This window comes from Hakea prostrata, chromosome 4 (genome assembly GCF_041222555.1).
Source record: "Hakea prostrata isolate BN-2017 chromosome 4, UWA_Hpros_2, whole genome shotgun sequence".
In the NCBI taxonomy this organism is placed as follows: domain Eukaryota; kingdom Viridiplantae; phylum Streptophyta; class Magnoliopsida; order Proteales; family Proteaceae; genus Hakea; species Hakea prostrata.
In genome coordinates this window covers 56,400,000-56,419,270 of record NC_142603.1, presented here as the reverse complement: position 1 = coordinate 56,419,270, position 19,271 = coordinate 56,400,000, and the positions used below count along the sequence as shown (strand labels likewise).

Sequence of the window (19,271 nt, the reverse complement as noted above, 5' to 3'; positions counted from 1 at the left end):
CAAAACTGGGCAAAATTCTTCATATTTCGAGCGAATTTCGCCGAAATATTTCACTATGTTACTAAGCTTTAAAACATTAAATCCCACTCTTCCCTCTCCCCTTTTATCCTCCTTTTTTACTCTCTCTCTTCTCCATCAAGCAATGAACCCCACCCCCTACAGTATCCCTTCCTCTTGAGGCAATGAAACCCCCACCCCTTTTTAAGGAAATTTAAATCGTGGTGCAAAAAAATTCTAGATTCCCCATTTAACAATTTCTACAACAGGACTATTGAACTAAGTCAAATATTTGAGGAAGCTGTAAGAAAGAAGCTGCCAAAACAAATATAGGTTTTCAGAAAAAGGTTTTATAAATTGAAAAAGCAATGAAACGCTTTTATGTGAATCTAAAACAAATTCCCCAGCGAGGGCAACACTGGTATAACAAAAGAGAAGGCACCCAATTGTTGAGACAAAAACCCAAGAGGACTACACTAACCTATAAACGACCAGGACATTCATAGTAAACATCAGGGAGCTAACTGAGCAACGGTGTCAACACAACTAAAAGCACCTGATTGTTGAGACAAGAACCCAAGAGGACTACATTAACCTATAAACGACCAGGACATTCATAGTAAACACCAAGGAGCTAACTGAGCAACGGTGTCAACACAACTAGGAACATAAAAGGAGATGGCAATTCTTATGCTCCACCACCTGACTATGAGCCAGGGTGTCAACACAACTAGTTTGGTTGAAAATCCCATGATCACTGAGGTAAGGTTGAAGACCACCAACCTAGGATTTCATCCAGTTATCAGGCCATAGAATTTTAATATGAGCATCAAGCTGTGTTTGAACCATCTCATAAAACATTTTGAAGCAGCAGGACACAACTCTTTTGTTGAAGCAAACAGTTCAAGTAGTATGATTGAAACAATCAATAAATGTGACAAAATATTGAATGCCAGTGTGGAAACAGGCTGGGCAGGGCCCGGACATGTTGAATAGAACAATATCAAATGGGACTAAGCTTCTATCGTCAGAAATAGGATTAGTTTCCAAGTATCTTTCTCGAAGTGTAAGCATCATAAATAAAATCAGAAAAAAATTACATCTCTTTACTAAATCTGAAAAAAGTCTAGATAGAGTCCCCAAAACAGAATGACACAAGAGAAGCCCACCATCAAGCCTACCATGCCAACTGTACATCCCTTAACAAGTCTTGAAAAAGACAATCAGATGGGAAAAACGCATCTTTGCGATTTCTAATCCTGAATGAGTTTCCTTGTCAAAAGATTTGCAGAAATACACTTCTTTATAAAGAGATGATACATCTCTTCATAGTGTCCGCCTTGCTGCCAATACACAGGAGATATCATAAAGATTTCTGATTTTTCGAGTCTCAAAGAAAGAGACTTGATAGGATTCTGACAGTCTCAGATCCTCAATCAAATGACAGGAAAATCTAACCTTTTGGGTTCCACTGGCTTTACCGTTACTGAAGTTTTTTGGTGTGTTGCCTTAGCCTGAAACCATCATCTTAAGGGCAAGCTTGATCCCAAGGGGTTGCACTGCAATTTCGTTCAACTATTCTGCTACCCAGAAAGAATGCAAGTGCTATAACTCTACTTCACAGTTCACACAAATTGTTTGTTATGGCGGATGTATTATTCCAGGAGCAAATCCTTTTTCTACTCTTCTGATCAACCACTTTAAGCGGATATTGGTTCAAACAAAGAGGTCCCTTTGTTACTTGTTCGAGAGGAAATTCTTTGGACATTCCTCTTGAGGGGGTAATACTTGAACAATGTCTTACTAGAAAACAGCTGTTGGTTTCAGGTGAGTAAGAGTGAGTACATCAGCGTAAGCAACCTTTACAGCCACTACTGTCTCCTCTCAATTTTTATGTTCGTACTCAGAAGGGAAAGAAGCAAGTTCTCAAGTCCACCACTCTCTCTCCTGAGTCCTGACCAATTGGACTTATCGGTTCCAAGTCCAATTATTGTTGCATAGCCTGCTCAGTTTACTACTAATACTTGTTGAATTTAACAACCGCTATTTGCAAATCTTATAGTGCATCCACCCAACATCCAATTTCAAATTTAGTTTCAAATAACTCTCTATCCCCTACATCCCAATCTTCTGTTTCTTCTTTGTTGTCGATTTCTGTTCCTAATAATTGGAAGGAGGCCCTATCTCACTCACTGGAGAAAAAACAAAACATGGGAACTAGTTCATCAACTTATAGGAATGAGGTTGTTATGGTGGAATAGGCAGTTTTGGCAAAGTATAAAACTGATGTCATTACGGACAAATACAATGCTAAATTGGTTGCATGAAGACTCACAAACTTGTGGGATTGATTACTAGATACCTTCTGCACAAGTAGCATGTTGTGAGTTATTATTTCCTATGCAATTAAGGTGGGATCTCAAACTGTAAGATATTCAGAACCCCTAACTTTATAGAGAACTTCAAGACGAAGTATCCATGGATATTCCACCTGTTTTTGCTTATAAAGAACCCATCGGAACGCTGAGGTACATTCTGAGCATAGAACTAGCTTACCCTGCTCAAAGGATATCTCTCTTGATCCCTCTCAGAAACTATACTCTTGAACTATTGACTGAGACAGGTCTGCAGGGGTGTAAACCTGTGGAAACTCGAGCTAAGCCTAAATCTCATCTTGAGAGTCAAGATGTTGAACCAGTGGACAAAGGGAACCATCAAAGTTTAGTTTTGGACTTATTTATCTATCCCACACTTGACTTCACTTAGCCTTTGTAGTTATCTGGTTACTCAATATATGCATGATCCCAATACCTCTCGTCTAGATGTGGTAAGAATCTTGAGGTACTCTGTTGTTAGCTGGTTAATACATACATGATCCTAAGTCATCACACATAGATGCGGATAGAATCCTGAGGTACTTAAAGGCAAATCCAGGGGAAGGAATTCTGATTTCTCCCCATAACCACCTTCCTATTGAATCCTATATAGATGTGGTATACTGGTATGGGATGGGTGTCAAATGAAAAGTGATTGACTTTAGGGTATTGTACCTATGTTGATGGTAATCTAATCACATGGTGAAGCATGAAGCAACCGCAGTATCAAGGTCCAGTGCTAAAGCTGAATTTGGAGCTATGGCTCACAGTGTATGTGAATTATTATGGCCACAGTGATAACCACAAGATCTTGTAAATGTGAGGATACCTATACACCTACGTTCTGAGTCTTCTGACAGTAAATCTACAATCAGCATAGCTCACAATCCTGTTCAGCATGATAGGAAAAAAAGGTATAAAGACTCAACAGCATTTTATCAAGGAGAAAAGGGCCTAATCTACATCTCCTATGCTGCCTCTGATGGTCAGCTAGTGGACGTTTTTACTAAAGGGATACATACAAAAGGTTTTATTTACAATGTTCAATTGGGCATGATTGACACCACACCAACTTAAGGCAGACCTATAGTAATATGAGTACAGGTTGAATCGTCATAAAGATTCAAGTATGTTGCCTTACAGGTATATTTGTAACTTGAACTGTCCATCTCTCATTATAAATAAAGGGGCTAGTGTCACATTGACATTGAGTCCAACTCTCAAAATATTCTTCAGTCTGCCATGTGGTTTCAGCATCTGACTAGACCAAAATATTTCGTGGAATTTCATGCCAGTTGGAACCATGCTCGGTTTACTAAAACCTGGCTCACCCCAGGCCAGATGCCCCTACGTTATATTTAAGACTGTCCAAGCCTGCTGTTGAAACCGAAACCTGGAACCCTGTGACCAACCCCCAAATTCATCTCATTGATGAGGGTGCTAGCATGTCCTGTTAGTAAGTCCATTGCATGTCAAAGTGCAGATCTTGGGTTATAAACTCACAATCATTTCTTCACCATGCTGCTGCCACAGTATTCACTATTCAAGCATTGAGGCCCTTTCCCCCCACCCAAAAAATGTCCCATTGATGGGAGCCTTCATCATATGTACCCTTGAAAATTGTCCACAGAGATTCAAAACATGAACTTCCATTACACTATGCCCCATTTACCAACTCAGGTGAGTTCCAACAGGTCACATGGAAACTTCCATTAGTTATTTGTGTCAATGGTTAAAATATTCACAATTACTCACAACCAACAGAATAAAATTAACAGTGCCACTGGGAAAATAATGACAGTAAATGACACAATTGAAACCATATGGAGAAAACAAAATGAGAGAAAGTACAGGTTCCCAACAAGAACTCGTAAGAGATGAAAATTGCTACCATGAAAAACTTACAACAATATCCATCGAAGGGATATCTAGCCATTGTTGAATCATCTGCATTGGGGAAGGGAGAAAGGGAAGAAAGAACAGTAAATTTATTGTCAACCTAGTAATATTAAGTCATACAGGTTCATATCCTTACAGAAGCCCAATGTAAACGCAAGGAAGAAGGGGTGAGAACAAGAACAGGCCAGGAATCACGAACACATGCAGCAACAGCTATTGCCTGCAAAAACCAAGAGATATTCAATACACATCGACTGACTTTTGCCTGGAAAAATAACCAAGTATAAATGTCTTCTGGGTAGAAAATCGATGTTTAAAGTGTTGAACACAATTTTGGTATGTTAGGAATATGTAGCCAGTCAAGTGTCCAAATATTAAAGTCACTCTTAACTAGAAAGTCATATGGCTTGAAACCCATGTATGCTCAAGAACTTCAAACACAACAATCACACCCCTGGGGTACATAAAAGCCTGCATAAAAAAATAATTTGGCAGATCAAATTTTTAATATAGGTCTCTAAGATTTTTTAAGGCTGTCAACCTAACACAAGCCAAGAAAATAGTGATGATAAAAGAGAAGCGTGATTAAGGTTAATGGGTACATGGGGAAAGAAGAATATATACAGGGATGGATGGATAGATTGTAGATGTAGGTGGAGGGTCTATCTGAGGGCTGTGCTGCTGTTATAAAATCCTCGTTACCAGTTGTGGTTCAGCAGTATTGATGGTATAGATGAAGATATTTGGAGGTTTGGCATTCAAGAGTACTAGGCATTTAAACAATTTTTCTATTCGGCATGAATTATCCTAAGTGAGGCCCTGAAAATGAAAATAATGGGCAGGTGATCTAGAACTTTGAGGAAAAGCAAACTTTAGGAGGAAAATACCTATGATGATGTCATCAGCTTGAGTAAGATCAGACACCAGATTTCTTGAAGACAAGTAAAATAGAGAACAAACTTTGTAGAAGAACGAAAAGTGATGGAGCCACTCCCTCTTGGATCACAAGCTTGCCAAGAATTCCAACCATAATAATAACTCAAATGAAGAAGTTTAAAAAGTTAAACTGTACCTATCTGTAGTGTACCATATCTTAAGCAACCTAAATTAGACCAAACAGGTCAATTCACTTGCCTTCTCAGTCCTCACCTGTGCCTCGCCATTGACCACCCTCTCCCCTTTCCCCTAACTGTCGGAGTTCTAGCTCACGTAAAAACATCCCAGGGTGTCTTCATCTCTCTGTTAACTTCACAGCCAAAGAATTAACCCTACCAAGTCTACTATTTTCCTCAACATCTCTCTGTAGTGCAGAATGACCACAAAGACTCTCTCCTCAACATCTTTGGCTTCTCCTTGGGTAGTGTCCCTGTCAAACACTTAGGGCTACCTCTTGTTCCTACTAGGCTCTCTGCTCACCACTGCACCCCTCTCCTTGATCAATTCAAGAAAGACAGCACCTTTGGAGATGCAAGATCCTTTCTTTTGCTGATAGACTGCTCCTTATCAAATCTGTTCTCCAAGCCACAAATCTCTTATGGTCGAAGTGCTGTTGGGCCCCCCGCAGCAGTTACCAAAGCCTTGAAACTATGATGGCAGCTTTTCTCCAGAAGGGATCTGATGCCTCCATGTTTCTTCATCTCATCAACTGGTCTATAGTGTACCACTCAAAATTAGGAGGGTTAGGTATCAGAAGAATCAAGGATGTAAATTTAGCTAGCAACCTACAGCTCCTATGGAAGATTGCAAAGGAGGAAGCATTTGGATCTCTTGGCTCTACTTCGATCAGTTGAAAAATGATTCCATCTAGACCGCAAGATCTTATCCCTAAGCCGCACAACCTTACGAAGTACAATTTTAAAGACTGGATATGAAAGAGGCACTGATTTATGCCTTGATCACTGGCACTGAAAATGCATTCTTCTACACCAAATCAGCTCAGTGACCTCCACAGGCCAGCCAAGGATGTGGATATCTTAGGCCCAACTAGTGAACGGAACTCCCCTACCAGACACCTAGAAGTGGCTGATCTCTGGAACATGCTTCTTATCATTCAAAGAAATCCTCTTGACTCAAGTGACAAATACATCTGGCAAGCCTCCTGCTCTGGGAGCTTCTCCAGCAGATCTGCCTGGCAACTCATAAGACAAAGAAGCCCTCATGTCAACTGGAAGAATCTGGTTCAGTTCAAAAATCACATCCTTAAGCAGAGCTTCACACCGTAACGACTCTTATCAGAATGCCTCCCAACTCAAGCCTTCCCTCCGCATAGACCCATTAAGTCCTCCCAACTGCACTCTCTGCTGGAATTCCACAGAAGACACAGACCACCTCTTCTTTGCCTGCCTCATTGTGGCTTCTATCTGGAAGTCTACCCTAGCTAAATGCAGGCCCAGACCTAGGAGAATACTTCCTATTTAGATAGATTGGATTTGGGTGGACATGACTTTTCAAGACTACTTAATTTGGGACCTCATTGGAAAGCTTGCATTTGATGCCACCATAAATCAAATTCAGATGGACAGAAACAGCAGAAAAAGGACCTCCAACTCCAGATCGTTCTGTCAGATTTGGAATTACATCTCCTTTGATGTGAAAGAAAAATGCTCCTATGTGACTGTCACGTAATGATTCCCCCAGGAATAGGCGTATCATACAAGCCTGGGGTATCTCCCATTTCCCCCCCCCCTTTTGCCGCCTGATGTAATGCCTACTTGGCTGTTCCTCCTTTTTTGGAGTTTTAGTTCATTCACCCCAAAAAATAAGAAAAGATGGATTTCTTTTTCTTTTCATGTTAGGGGAAACCTTGTAATATAGTCTATTGAGAAAAACGATATTGGTAGAATGGCGCTTCTGGATCAATGATCTCAAGCCCTCTATTTATAATTAAGTAGAAAGTACACTATTACAAGGAATAGAATTTTACATAAATACAAACTCTAATTTAACTCCTATACAAACTCTAATTGAACTCCTAGTAGAATCCAACACTCCCCCTCAAGTTGAGGCATAGACATTAGTCATGCCCAACTTGCCTACAATAGGAATGAAATCTCTTTCTTTCAAACCCTCAGTGAAAACATCTGCTACTTGGTCTCCAGATCTTAGGCCGTTGGTAAGAACCGAGATTTCAAACTCGGATCAGAATCTGAATTCCCGTTTGGTGAATGATTCGCGCCCTTTCCAAACGTCGGTTTGGGAGGGGCCGTTTAAGCTTCTTTGCCTTCCAATCTGTCATCATGTTTTTGGTGATCCCATTTCTTCCCCCCTCTATTTTTATTTCTCCTGTTTGCCTATAGTTTGTCTCTGTTTGTCTCCGCGTCCCCCCTCAAAAGGCATGCAGATAAGCCCTTGTTCCAACTTTCCTTTGACAAAAAACCTGTCGATTTCAATGTGCTTAATTCGATCATGTTGCACCGGATTATTAGCAATACTAATAGCAGCCTTGTTGTCACAATATAACATCATAGGGTTTGAAACTTGGACTCCAATACCTTGCAGCAAGCCTTTCAACCATAGTAGCTCACAAACTCCATGAACCATAGCTCTATATTCAGCTTCAGTACTAGATAAAGCTACCACATTCTGTTTCTTCTCCAAGTAACTAGATTACCTCCAACAAAGGTACAGTAACATGAAATTGACTTCCTGTCTGGAGATCCAGCCCAGCATGCATCACTTCTACTTTTAGATTATCAGTGGGTGACAGAAGTATTCCTTTTCCAAGAGTTCCATTCAAATAGTGTAGTATTCTAGTAACAGCCTTCTATGAGCTAAATATGGATCATGCATGAATTGGCTCACTATCCCTGCAGCATAAGCGATGTTTGGCCTGGTGTGGGACAAGTAAATAAGCTTCCCTACCAGCCTTTGGTATCTTCCTTTGTCCACTGGTTCTCCCTCTTTTTCTTTAAGTTTAGCTCTAGCTTCAATAGGGGTATCAACTGCTTTACACCCCAACATTCCCATTTCTGATAATAAATCTAGGACATACTTTCTTTGGGATAGGAATATATCTTTCTTTGATCGAGCGACCTCAATCCATAAGAAATATTGTAACTTCCCTAGATCTTTAATTTCAAACTCTCTGCCAAAAAAGTTCTTCAACTTTTGAATTTCTTCACCATCATTCCATGTGATGACAATATCGTCTACATAGACAATAAGAAGTGTGATGTTAGTACCTGACTTCTTGACAAATAGTGTATGATCAGCATTGCTTTGCTTGTAGCCAATAGAAGTCATTGCCTTCAGGAGGCGTCCAAACCAGCATTTAGGAGACTATTTTAACCCATTAATTGACCTCTTCAACCGACAAACTTTCCCTATAGTATTGTCATCAAAGAAACCATGTGGGATTTCCATATAGACTTCTTCTACTAACTCCCCATGTAAGAAGGCATTCTTTACATCTAGTTGGTGCAAGTTCCAGTCTTTGTTCACAGCTACAGACAACAGAACTCTGACAGTGTTTAGTTTCGCAACAAGGGCAAAGATCTCCTGATAATCAATCCCATAGGTTTAGGTAAACCCCTTTATAACTAGTCTAACTTTCAACTTGTTGACTGATCCATCCATATTTTGTTTAACCACAAATACCCATTTGCAGCCCATTGGTTTTTTTCCTGGAGGAAGTGTAACCAGCTCCCAAGTGTCATTTTTCTTCATTGCCTGCATTTCCTCTACCATAGCTGCCTTCCATCTCTTATCAGCATAGGCTTCCTGCCAACTTTTAGGAACAGATACAGATGACAAAGAGGATATAAAAGCACGATAGGAATCAGACAAAGAGTTATAAGAAACATATTTAGCAATGGGATGTTGAATACAAGATCTGACCCCTTTTCTAATAGCAATAGGAAGATCAGAAGAAGATACCTTAAGGGGAACAATAGAATTTGATTCTGGAGCAGGAGACTGAAGTGGTAACGTATCACCTTTCTCCACCTACTTTAGCCGGTTGTAATTCTTCCTCTGATAAGTTTGCAACTCCTTATTCTGGTCAATCTGGTTTTGAAAGACTCCAACAGTGTGTCTCACAAGAGTGGTCTCCCCCTGGCTAGGTTCTTCACATGGTTCAGAAAACGAAGGGGGAGGATTAGAGTCCTCAGGTATATTGGCCGAAGTCTCCCCCTGGTCAGGAAACTCTTCTGGGACTCTTAAGTTGTGTTGGTGTGTGATAGAAAGATCTAGAATCGGAAAGAACACCTCTCCTCTAGGACTCTCCCCCTGGAGAGGTATATAGTAAGGGCAAGACTCATTAAAAATTACATCCATGGATACAATGGTTTTCCTGGAAGGTGGATAATAACATTTGTACCCTTTCTGAGTAGCAGAATACCCCAAAAATATGCAATGTAGGCCACCGGGAGCCAGCTTACTCTGGTGGGCTGTGATTCTGGCATAACACACGCATCTAAAAACCTTTGGAGGAATAACAAAAGAAGAGGCTCCCTGAAGAATCTCATTAGGACATTTAAAACCAAGTATCCTACTAAGCATCCTATTCATAAGGTCAGAAGCATTGAGTATAGCATCACTCCAGTATTGGTCAGGTACATGCATAGGCAATCATAATGGAATAGGCTATCTCTAAGAGATGCCGATTCTTCCTTTCGGCAACCCCATTTTGGGCAACCGTATCAACGCAACTGGTCTGGTGTATTATGCCAGAGTCAGAGAGATATCTCTAAAATTCATCGTCAATATACTCTGTGCCATTGTCATTGCGAAGGATCTTCACAGTGGCATTGAACTGAGTTTTAATCATATTATGAAAATCACAAAAACATTAGAAAACCTCTTTTTTTTTTCTTTTTTTTTAAAAGATAAATCCATGTAGAACGAAAGTGACAATCAATAAAAGTAACAAAGTACCTATGGCCAGTAATAGACACACGTCGGTAAGGACCCCACACATCAGTATGAATTAGCATAAAAGGAATAGTTTTTCTATTATGAAGAGAAGGTAAATAAGTAGAACGAGTCTACTTCGCAAAAATGCAAGCTAAAGAAAAAAAATTATCCTCATTACAAAAAGAAACCAAACTAGGAAATATTTTCTTAAGAGTTCCTAGAGGGGGGTGACCTAGCCTACGGTGCCACTGATGAAGGTCTGATATTACCAAGTGGACTGGATTAGAAGATGTAGTCAAAGCAAAGCAGATCCTCCAATCGGCTCAAGCAAATAAAGTCCATTGTCTAGTTTATCACGTCCAATCTTCTTTCCCTTGACCAGATCATGGAAGACACAATAAGATGGGAAAAAAATCACTTTACAATTCAAGTCATGTGTAAGACTACTGATAGAGAGCAAGTTAGTAGAGAAATAGAGAACATGTAAAAATTTAGACAAAGAAAGTGACGGAGAATGTTGAATGGTCCCTTTTCTAGCAATGGAAGAATAGGAGCCATCAGCAATTCGAACTTTATCATTTCCAGAAGTTGGAGAATATTGTAAGAAAGAGGAGGATAAACTTGTCATATGATCTGTGGCTCCTGTATCAATGATCCAAGGAGCAGAAACTGAAGAAACTTGAAAGCCTGTAAAAGTTTTACCTGAAGTAGCAAGGTAGGAGTTGGTATGGGTAGTAGAGGAGCAGTGGTTGAGGCTGTACCGGCAGTAGAAGATTGCAGAATACGTCGCAGAGTAGCGAACTCCTCCTGTGAAAAACCAACGTCTGCAGAGGGTGTGGTGCAAACTGTCTCAAAAAGATCAGCCTTTGGTTTTCCCTTTCTTTGTGCTCGTTTTTGCTCAAAATCAGCAGGCTTCCCATGCAGTTTCCAACAATTTGCCTTGGTATGATATGGTTTGTGACAATGCTCACACATGACAATCTCCTAAGCTAGATCAGATTTAGTGCGAACAGACTGTAAGGCTGATTTCTCCATAATAGGAGTATGAAGCATGGCTAATCGACGACTTTCCTCACACTGAACAAGAGCATAAGACTGTTCTAGTGTAGGAAAGGGAGAACGACTTAAGACTTGCACTCTGATCTGATCGTACTCCACATTCAAACCTGCCAAGAAGTCATATACCCAAATCTTATCAATATGCTTCCTATAAGTAGTCACATCATCTGGGTTAGTGGGATGATAATCCCCATAATGATCCAACTCCTGCCAAAGAGATCGCAACGCGGCATAATATTGGGCCACAGTCAGTTCCTTTTAGGTAGTCTCATGAAGCTTCTTTCGTAACTCATAAACATGTGCATCAATCCCCAACTGTCCATATGTTTCAGTAGTAGCCTTCCAAATTTTGGTTGTAGTATCAAGTAATAGATATCCACGGGCAATATTTGGAATCATGGAATTCAAAAGAAATGACATAATAAGAGAGTCATTCGAGATCCATTTATCCTGTGAAATGCCTATGGTAGTAGGTTTGATAATGGTGCCCGTAATGTGTCCAACAAGTCCTCCTCCGGCAATAGTCGGTAAGCCAGATCGGAACCAAATCAAATAATTTGTCCCATCAAAGCTTACCGAAAGAGGATTAAGAGTGGGGTAATGTTCGGAGCCGGTGGGAGTAGGAGTACCATCAATAGTTGTCATGTTGACAAAATTATCTCAGGTTCTTCAATCTTCACCCTTTCGAAGTAACAGAAATGTCGCAGAATGCAATAGCCGAACAACTCAAACAAGTCTAAGTAATGACAAGTCTAAGTAATGATATAAGCCAATTATGCTCTCTCCTTTTTCTTTTTCTTTTTTTTTTTTTTTTTTTTTTTTTTTTTTATAGTAGATTAGAAGAAAGAAAAAAATAATAATATGGTTCGGCCAAATATGCAATGGTCTGGTTTGGTCTAAATTTGGAGTGAACCAAAATATGGTATAAATTTGGTTTGGTCTAAATTTGGATAAACCAAAATATGGTTCGGCCAAAGAGTAAAAGATTTAATGTTTACCTGGTTCAGCCATCGTCATCTTTCAGAGGGTTACCTAAGGAGGCTTCGATGGTAGAGGCATCGCTAGGCTGTCTGATCTGAACAGTGGAAACTGCAAAGGCCCTTATTTCTTGGTTGTCTGCTTCGTTTTCTCTTCTTCTTCCTGAAGTCCCAAAGGGTCACTGGGTCTTCTAGTTGATACCTGTGATCAGAATCGGAAGCAAAAACCCGGAGAGACGACAAGAACGAAAGCTAAGGCGAAGGCGATGGCGATGGTGGCTTTGTGCAGCAGTTTTTCTTCTTTTTTTTTTTTTTTTCACTGTTCTTCTCGAATTGAGGAGGTAGATGCAGCAAGCAGCAACAAGCAGCGGCAGTGGTGTTTCTCTTCTTCTTCTTTCCTTTTCTTCTTGGTCTTCCCTAATCGAACCCACTGTAGTGCAGTGGAACTGAAGAACAGAGAAAAAAAAAGAGACGGAACTACCAGAAAAAAATAAGGAGCCGATGGGTTGCGATGGGTGCAGCGGAACTGAAGAACCGGAAAAAAAAGGCAGAACTGCCAGAAAAAAAGGCGATGGGTTTTTGAAAAAAATCAGGGAATTACGATGGGTGGCTTCTGGAGAGATGTCTCGGCAATGGAGGTAGGTTTTCCTCTGCCAAAAAAAAAATTCTCTTCCCTAATCGAACTTAGGCTATGATACCATGTTGAGAAAAACGATATTGGTAGAATTGCTTCTAGATCAATGATCTCAAGCCCTCTATTTATAATTAAGTAGAAAGTACACTATTACAAGGAATAGAATGTTACATGAATATAAACTCTAATTTAACTCCTATACAAACTCTAATTGAACTCCTAGTAGAATCCAACATAGTCTATTTCGACAATGGTGGGAGAGGATTATACGATGGAATAGCAGATATTTGTTTAGATCATAACAGTACTCATATTTCACGAACCACCAAGAAAATTTCAGTTGTTGGCTGCAAACAAATCCAGATGATATGAACATAGAAGACAAGTAACTTAACACAACAAATACAAAATGGCAGCAAAGAAAGTCTTCGCACATGAACCAATTACCTGTAAAGTCTTTCCCAGGCCCATCTCATCTGCTAAAAGAGCACGCCCACCATGTTGCAAAATGAACCTAGAAAAGGGATAAATGAAATAAAAACAGTGCTCCTGGCTGCAATACTAGAAAAGCAGTCGCTTTACAGGTTGTTTTGCAGAAAAGAACAGTAACCATTTTGTTTTAATCATAGCATGCCATGTAAGGGTTGTTACTTGTCTTTTCCAGTTTCCCTATGTCATTTCCACTTGCAAGATATATGAAAGGCAGGTTCTCAAGTCAATCCAAAAATAAATTTGTTACATACCTCACTCCATCTCGCTGAAATGGAAGCAGCTTTGATTCAACGGTCTGGGGCATCCTTTCATATAAATCTGGTTGAAAGAAAGGAAATTATCAAATTATAGTATATTAAGATAAAGAATACAGGTACAAAAGCAACAACTTGATAGTGGCATCAAAATAGCTCAGTTACATTGTTACCAAAAAAAAAAGAAGAAAAAATAAAAAGAAAGAAAGTATATATAAATATATATATATATATATATATATATACTTTCTTTCTTTTTTTTTTTTTTTTTTTTTGGGGGGGGGGGGGGGGGAGGTTTGCTTAGAAGACGATCAAAAGTTAAACCATAGTCAGGTACAAGTAGAGACAGATCTTGGAAGAATGGGGCTGAACATCCAATGCCCAGTTTCGATAGCAGATTATTCGGTCATAACCACCCAAATGGACAGCTCCAATTATGAATTCTGCTTCCTCCCTTTTTCTAGAGGTATATAATATATCAAGACATAAATCAAACAACTAACAGATGAAACAAAGTTACCAAGCAGCAGCATTCCAGATGGGCTGGCCTCTCTTGTTGGTAAACTAAGTTGTGAACATGGGACAAGAACTCGGTCAAAAACCGACTGAAGTTCGCAAGATATCCCAGTTTCATGGAAAACCAAGCAGGATGCCTTTGTAGTTGTAAAATCATTCCCAAGCAGGATTCCTTTGTAGTTGTAAAATCCTTCCCCACCCCCACAATGTCTCAGCCAGTTTCAACCGAGGAATATCAATGTGGTTGAAACAGGTCCAACCAGCTTTAAAAAGCCCATAGGAAGTTCGCTAACACCTTCTGTTTAGTTTTGACTGCAGTTTCCTGTCTTTTGAACATTTCAACTCTAAGAAAGGGTTTTTGCGCTAAAATTCTTGATTGTCCAAGTTTCCTCTCTGTTTGGTGCATGTACAAACTGCATAAGTTTGATTGGAGCAGTTTTTGAACATCCAAGCTCAAAGGTGTTCTGTTTGCAGAAATCCAAATTTTTGTACAACACATAAATACATGGTAGAATTTGTTAAGTTTTATATATGTTAGCTCCAATGGTCAAATCGATGATTCTACAAAGTCAATTAATTTTGGGGTGGGCCAATTATTTTTAATTTTCTGGTTTTAGAAACCATTTCCACGCAACATATATTTGAGGGGGAAAATGGCACATGGTGGATGGACATAAATTTAAGAAATGTTAAACACCATGGACTGATCTATGGCATAACAGTGCTGATTTCTTTATTAAAATATGATGACTTTTGACAAATAATTGGTGAATTTTTCATATAAAATTAAAAATATAACGGTGAACCCGATGTCTAAGGCATCCATACAACCGAGTCCGAGGGGTCAAAATCCTACGCAGGCTTGCCCTAACAATTTTTGCTGAAAGGCTGGTTCAATGTCTTGCACTCAGGCTACAACAGTGGTCCACCAACCATTGCGCCAACCCACCCCTAAAATTAAAATAAATAGGAAAAACCAAGAAATATATGTTTTAGAACAACAACAACAACAACAATAGCTCTTTCACCCACCCACGATTCACGGTTATCCCAGAGTGCTATTCCTCCAGTATTCTGACATGGAGACATATCAATCCATATAAACCAATATGTGACATACTACAATGATGGGTTGACTTGGGAGTCATATGTGGCCACCGTTCAAAATCAATTGATACAGAATGCTGAGTGATACTCTTCTAGTCTTGTAAGTTGTAAGTTGTAATCTACTAATCTTGTTACTCTTGTCTTTTGTACTCTTGTGATCTTGTCAGTCTTGTGACTTGTGACTTGTGAATTGTGATTGTGAACTTATGGATTATGATTTATGACTTAGTAAAGTCTAAAACTTCTTATGGTTGTAAAATTTTGAAGACATTTATGATTTAACTATTTAAGTTCTTTGATAGTTTAATCACTTGAATACTTGATGTGTAATGTTAAATTGTTAATGTATTTGATACTTGATAGTTGATAACTTGAATTACTTAATATCTTTACATTACATGTTGTTTAACCTTGCATTTCACAGAATTTCGGTTTTACACATAGGGTCGACTTAGAAGACATAGTTAGGGTTATTTTGTCACAAATCTAAGGCCACCAATGTGTTCAAAAGGCCTTAAATACATACCAAGTTTCAGCCCAACCGAGGCCCTAAAACCCACCAAGATGGGCCACCGAGATTACGCCCATTTTTTGGGATCTCAACCGAGATCTCGCCATCTCGGTCGAGATCTCGCTTTTTCATAAGCGAGATCTCCCACCATGCATTCTGCAGTTGGCAGTTTGCTATATGATAAGGAATTTCGACATGTTCAAAGAGAACAGAACCAGCCAGCAGACTACCGGTAGCAATACAGACAGGACCAACTCAGTTCCAGTGGGAACCTCGTGAGTTCCCTGGAGAAATTCAGGAGTTTATTAAGATATGAAAGTATTTGTCTATTACAGACAATAATAGGGCTCGTTTTCCTATTTGGGATACTAGTTAGGAGAAAATTGAAGCCATTGTCCTTCCTCCCACTTATAAGGGTTCTAGGAAACCTGAAATGTAAATTATTCTTTAATAAAAAAAATGCTTACTTATCAAGAAAATTAACCTAAACTCAAGCCAGCAAGTCTGCAATCAACATTGTCCACAATCCAATTCAAAGTGAGGAAACCAAATTACCAAACATGTCGAGATTGACCATGGTTGTCAAAGCGATAAGGCGACCAAAGCAATTGGGGCTCCGCCTAGGTGATTAGGCGACCAAAGCGGTTGGGTCAAATTTTTTTCAATATAACTACTTTTAAACTGATAAATATCTATTATAAGCTAAACAAACATTCAAGAATCACAATCATCCCAAAAAAAGAGCATTCAAAATCATAATTATGAAAGATTATCCAAAAAAGAACACAAACATAAGTTCATCTCATCAAGCATCATAACATATGACTATGACCTATATCAAATCATAAGTATGAAAATGGAAGTAGTAATTTTACATTTTTACTTACCTCTATGATAGTGTGATGCCAAATAAGTGCATTATCAATTTAATGATTCATTGATTCTCAATTCTGAAATAACTAACCATTAAATTCATATATGACTTTGTAGAATAAAATTTGATTGAAAAAAAATCAAGAAAAAAATATTATTATGTACAAAATGTCAAAAAAGTGGCTACTTTTGTGTCTAGTTGACAATAAGGCGCACAAAGCGACAAAGCAGTAGCAATAAAGCGAAAAAGAAGCTGAAAAACTGCATATCAACAAAGCGGTCCCCAATAAGGCGATTTTTCACCGCCTTACGGCCTAGGCGGACGCTTTGACAACCATGAGATTGACTATCACCTAATCAAATAAAAAAAGTAAAAAATATAAATATAAAAATTATTGAACAAGGTATCATTTGAGTTTCCTACATTCCATCTGATTCTCAGTTAGCATGTCTTTACTGAAGGGTTAGTTTATTAAGAGTATTTCTAATGTTAGCAAGTCAGGTATGTTTGATATTGATGCACCAACTATAGGAGTGTAGTAATATAGTATAGTATTAGAGCAGAATTCTCCACAGGATTTTATCTATGTTGCCCTAACGGTAATCTTCTAACTAGTTCCCTTCATCAGTTATTCTTATTCCAGAACAGTTCTTCAAAAACTCCAGACACCATAGAGTACATTCCAAATCATTAAGAACTCATAAAGAGAGACCCAAAAGTTTGCCACTAAATATTAAAAATGCTCCAAATCAAAGGCTAAACATGAAATTGGTAGAAATCTGCGATATATTCACTCATATGGTTCAAAATTCATGTTAGTTCAACACTTGAATATCCATATCAGCTAAACATAAAAAAATTAGATTCAGATATAAGCATATACATGCCTCCAAACAGAAAAGTAATGTATTCCAAATTGAAGGAATTAGAATAACTAGGGGCAGACCTAAGGCAGCAGTAAGAGAAATGGTGAGAAAGCATATGCCTAGCTTCAGCCTTGTATCTAGTATGGCCTCAAATAGAGCTGATTGAAAGGCAAGGATCCATGTTACAGACCTATTTAGTTGGGAAAAATCTTCTTCTTCTTGTTGTCTTGCATTTAAGCATACAAAAAGTTCAAAAATTGTCATATGGTCGTATATCAACAATGAAGGCCTCTAAACATTGACAGGCCAACCTTCAATCCCATGCACATTCGACTCAAACCAGTTGCCTAAAAGCTGACTAGACAACACATCAGACACTACCTTGAACAGTAATTTCTCAACTAACAAGAGAGATCAGACAATTACCTCGAAGATCTGGAAGAACTGAGGCAGCATAGATAGCACGCCGTACCAAGGGATCTAGCTTCTCTACCTGGAGGACATATGTTGACAAGGAAGCAAAACAGTGAAAACTAAATGACAAAACCAAAGGAAAAATTAAGACAGAGGAGCTACACATATCAACAAAAACATGTTATAGATACAATCTTACAAATAAACACAGACAATAGAATCAAAGTTCAAATGGCATAAATGGACAATAAGATAGCGAAAATGAGAGCATTTTTAAATAAACATAAATGCCCCTGTACAGAAAAGCGATTTATTCCAAATAAAATGAAATAGAAGAACTATGGGCAGACCTAAGATAACATTACAAGAAATGATGAGAAAGCATATATCAAGCCTTCTCCAATTCTTGCCCATTTTGACCCAGTCTTTGGCTATATATAAGAAGTCTCTGTATCACAACCCACCTGACAATATTGGGACAGACCCGACTGCCTGTGGTGTGATCCATAGTCACAAGATCGCAGGTCATGAATCCACAATCAATATAATACAATAATCATGAGCAAGAGAACAAAGGCAATATATAATAATAATTTGAAACTGTCACAAGAAGGAAAGGAAATGTGTATCAACTGTTTCTTACATCCTTTAATTAAATTTAATTAGTAAACACCGTCCCAAAAGAATATCAAAGTCCTAAAGAATGTCTCTAAGCTCCGTTGACACAGTCCATGCACACACACACTCCATCATGTGGCTGATCGTAGGACTCAGCAGCACCTACATTGTACGCCTCTGTACATGGAAATGTCTCTTGCTCCGCGGATCCATCGAAACCTGTATAGTCATCTGAAGAGAGGTCCCCGAGAGGGGTGAGGTCCAATCCACAAAATTCACGAGTGGCCAAGTGATAAGGCATCGGGTTTTGATCCCGGTACTCAGAGATTTGACCTTCTGTCCCAGAGCAGACAAATTCAATCTGAATAAGCATTGTTTTCTTTAACAATCATATCTTTAAGAACGAGTTGAATACAATGTGATCCGTCTTTCTAATTTCTAATGATTTCTCTTTGAATCATTCTTGCTCACAAACTAAACGGAGTTCAAATAAGACACGGATGTAACTGAATCTAACCTATTTGCGATCCCGGTAAGATCGGAACTATAGATCACAATAATTTAACTCAAAGAAAAAGAAAATAAAATCAGTTAGGCGATTCATTATATGCTTGTCTCACTCATATTTAAATTATTTACTTAGATAAACTTCAATCCGAGTGCAAGATGTAATGAAGTCCTAGGATGCATTATAGTATGTAATGAAGTCCTAGGATGCCTTATAGTATGCCGGTCTCTATCTAGGTAAACATGCATTAAGAAATCACCAATCTCCTTTTGGTAGGTCCCCACTCACACCGGCTCCTCACATTCCTAACCATATTT

General features: G+C 38.8%; 1 protein-coding gene across 2 annotated transcripts in view; it reads right to left on the bottom strand.

The window, feature by feature from the left end:
* CHR18 (chromatin remodeling factor18) overlaps window positions 1-19,271 on the bottom strand; it is an 85,441-nt gene that overhangs the window by 52,853 nt on the left and 13,317 nt on the right. For both annotated transcript variants that reach the window (XM_089153766.1, XM_089153767.1), the window contains exons 6-10: window positions 17,841-17,907; window positions 13,538-13,604; window positions 13,242-13,308; window positions 4,408-4,491; window positions 4,278-4,319 (exon numbers count right to left, since the gene is read on the bottom strand). In XM_089153766.1, the coding sequence (XP_089009892.1) occupies window positions 4,278-4,319; window positions 4,408-4,491; window positions 13,242-13,308; window positions 13,538-13,604; window positions 17,841-17,907 (327 nt within the window). The remainder of the gene's footprint in view (window positions 1-4,277; window positions 4,320-4,407; window positions 4,492-13,241; window positions 13,309-13,537; window positions 13,605-17,840; window positions 17,908-19,271) is intronic.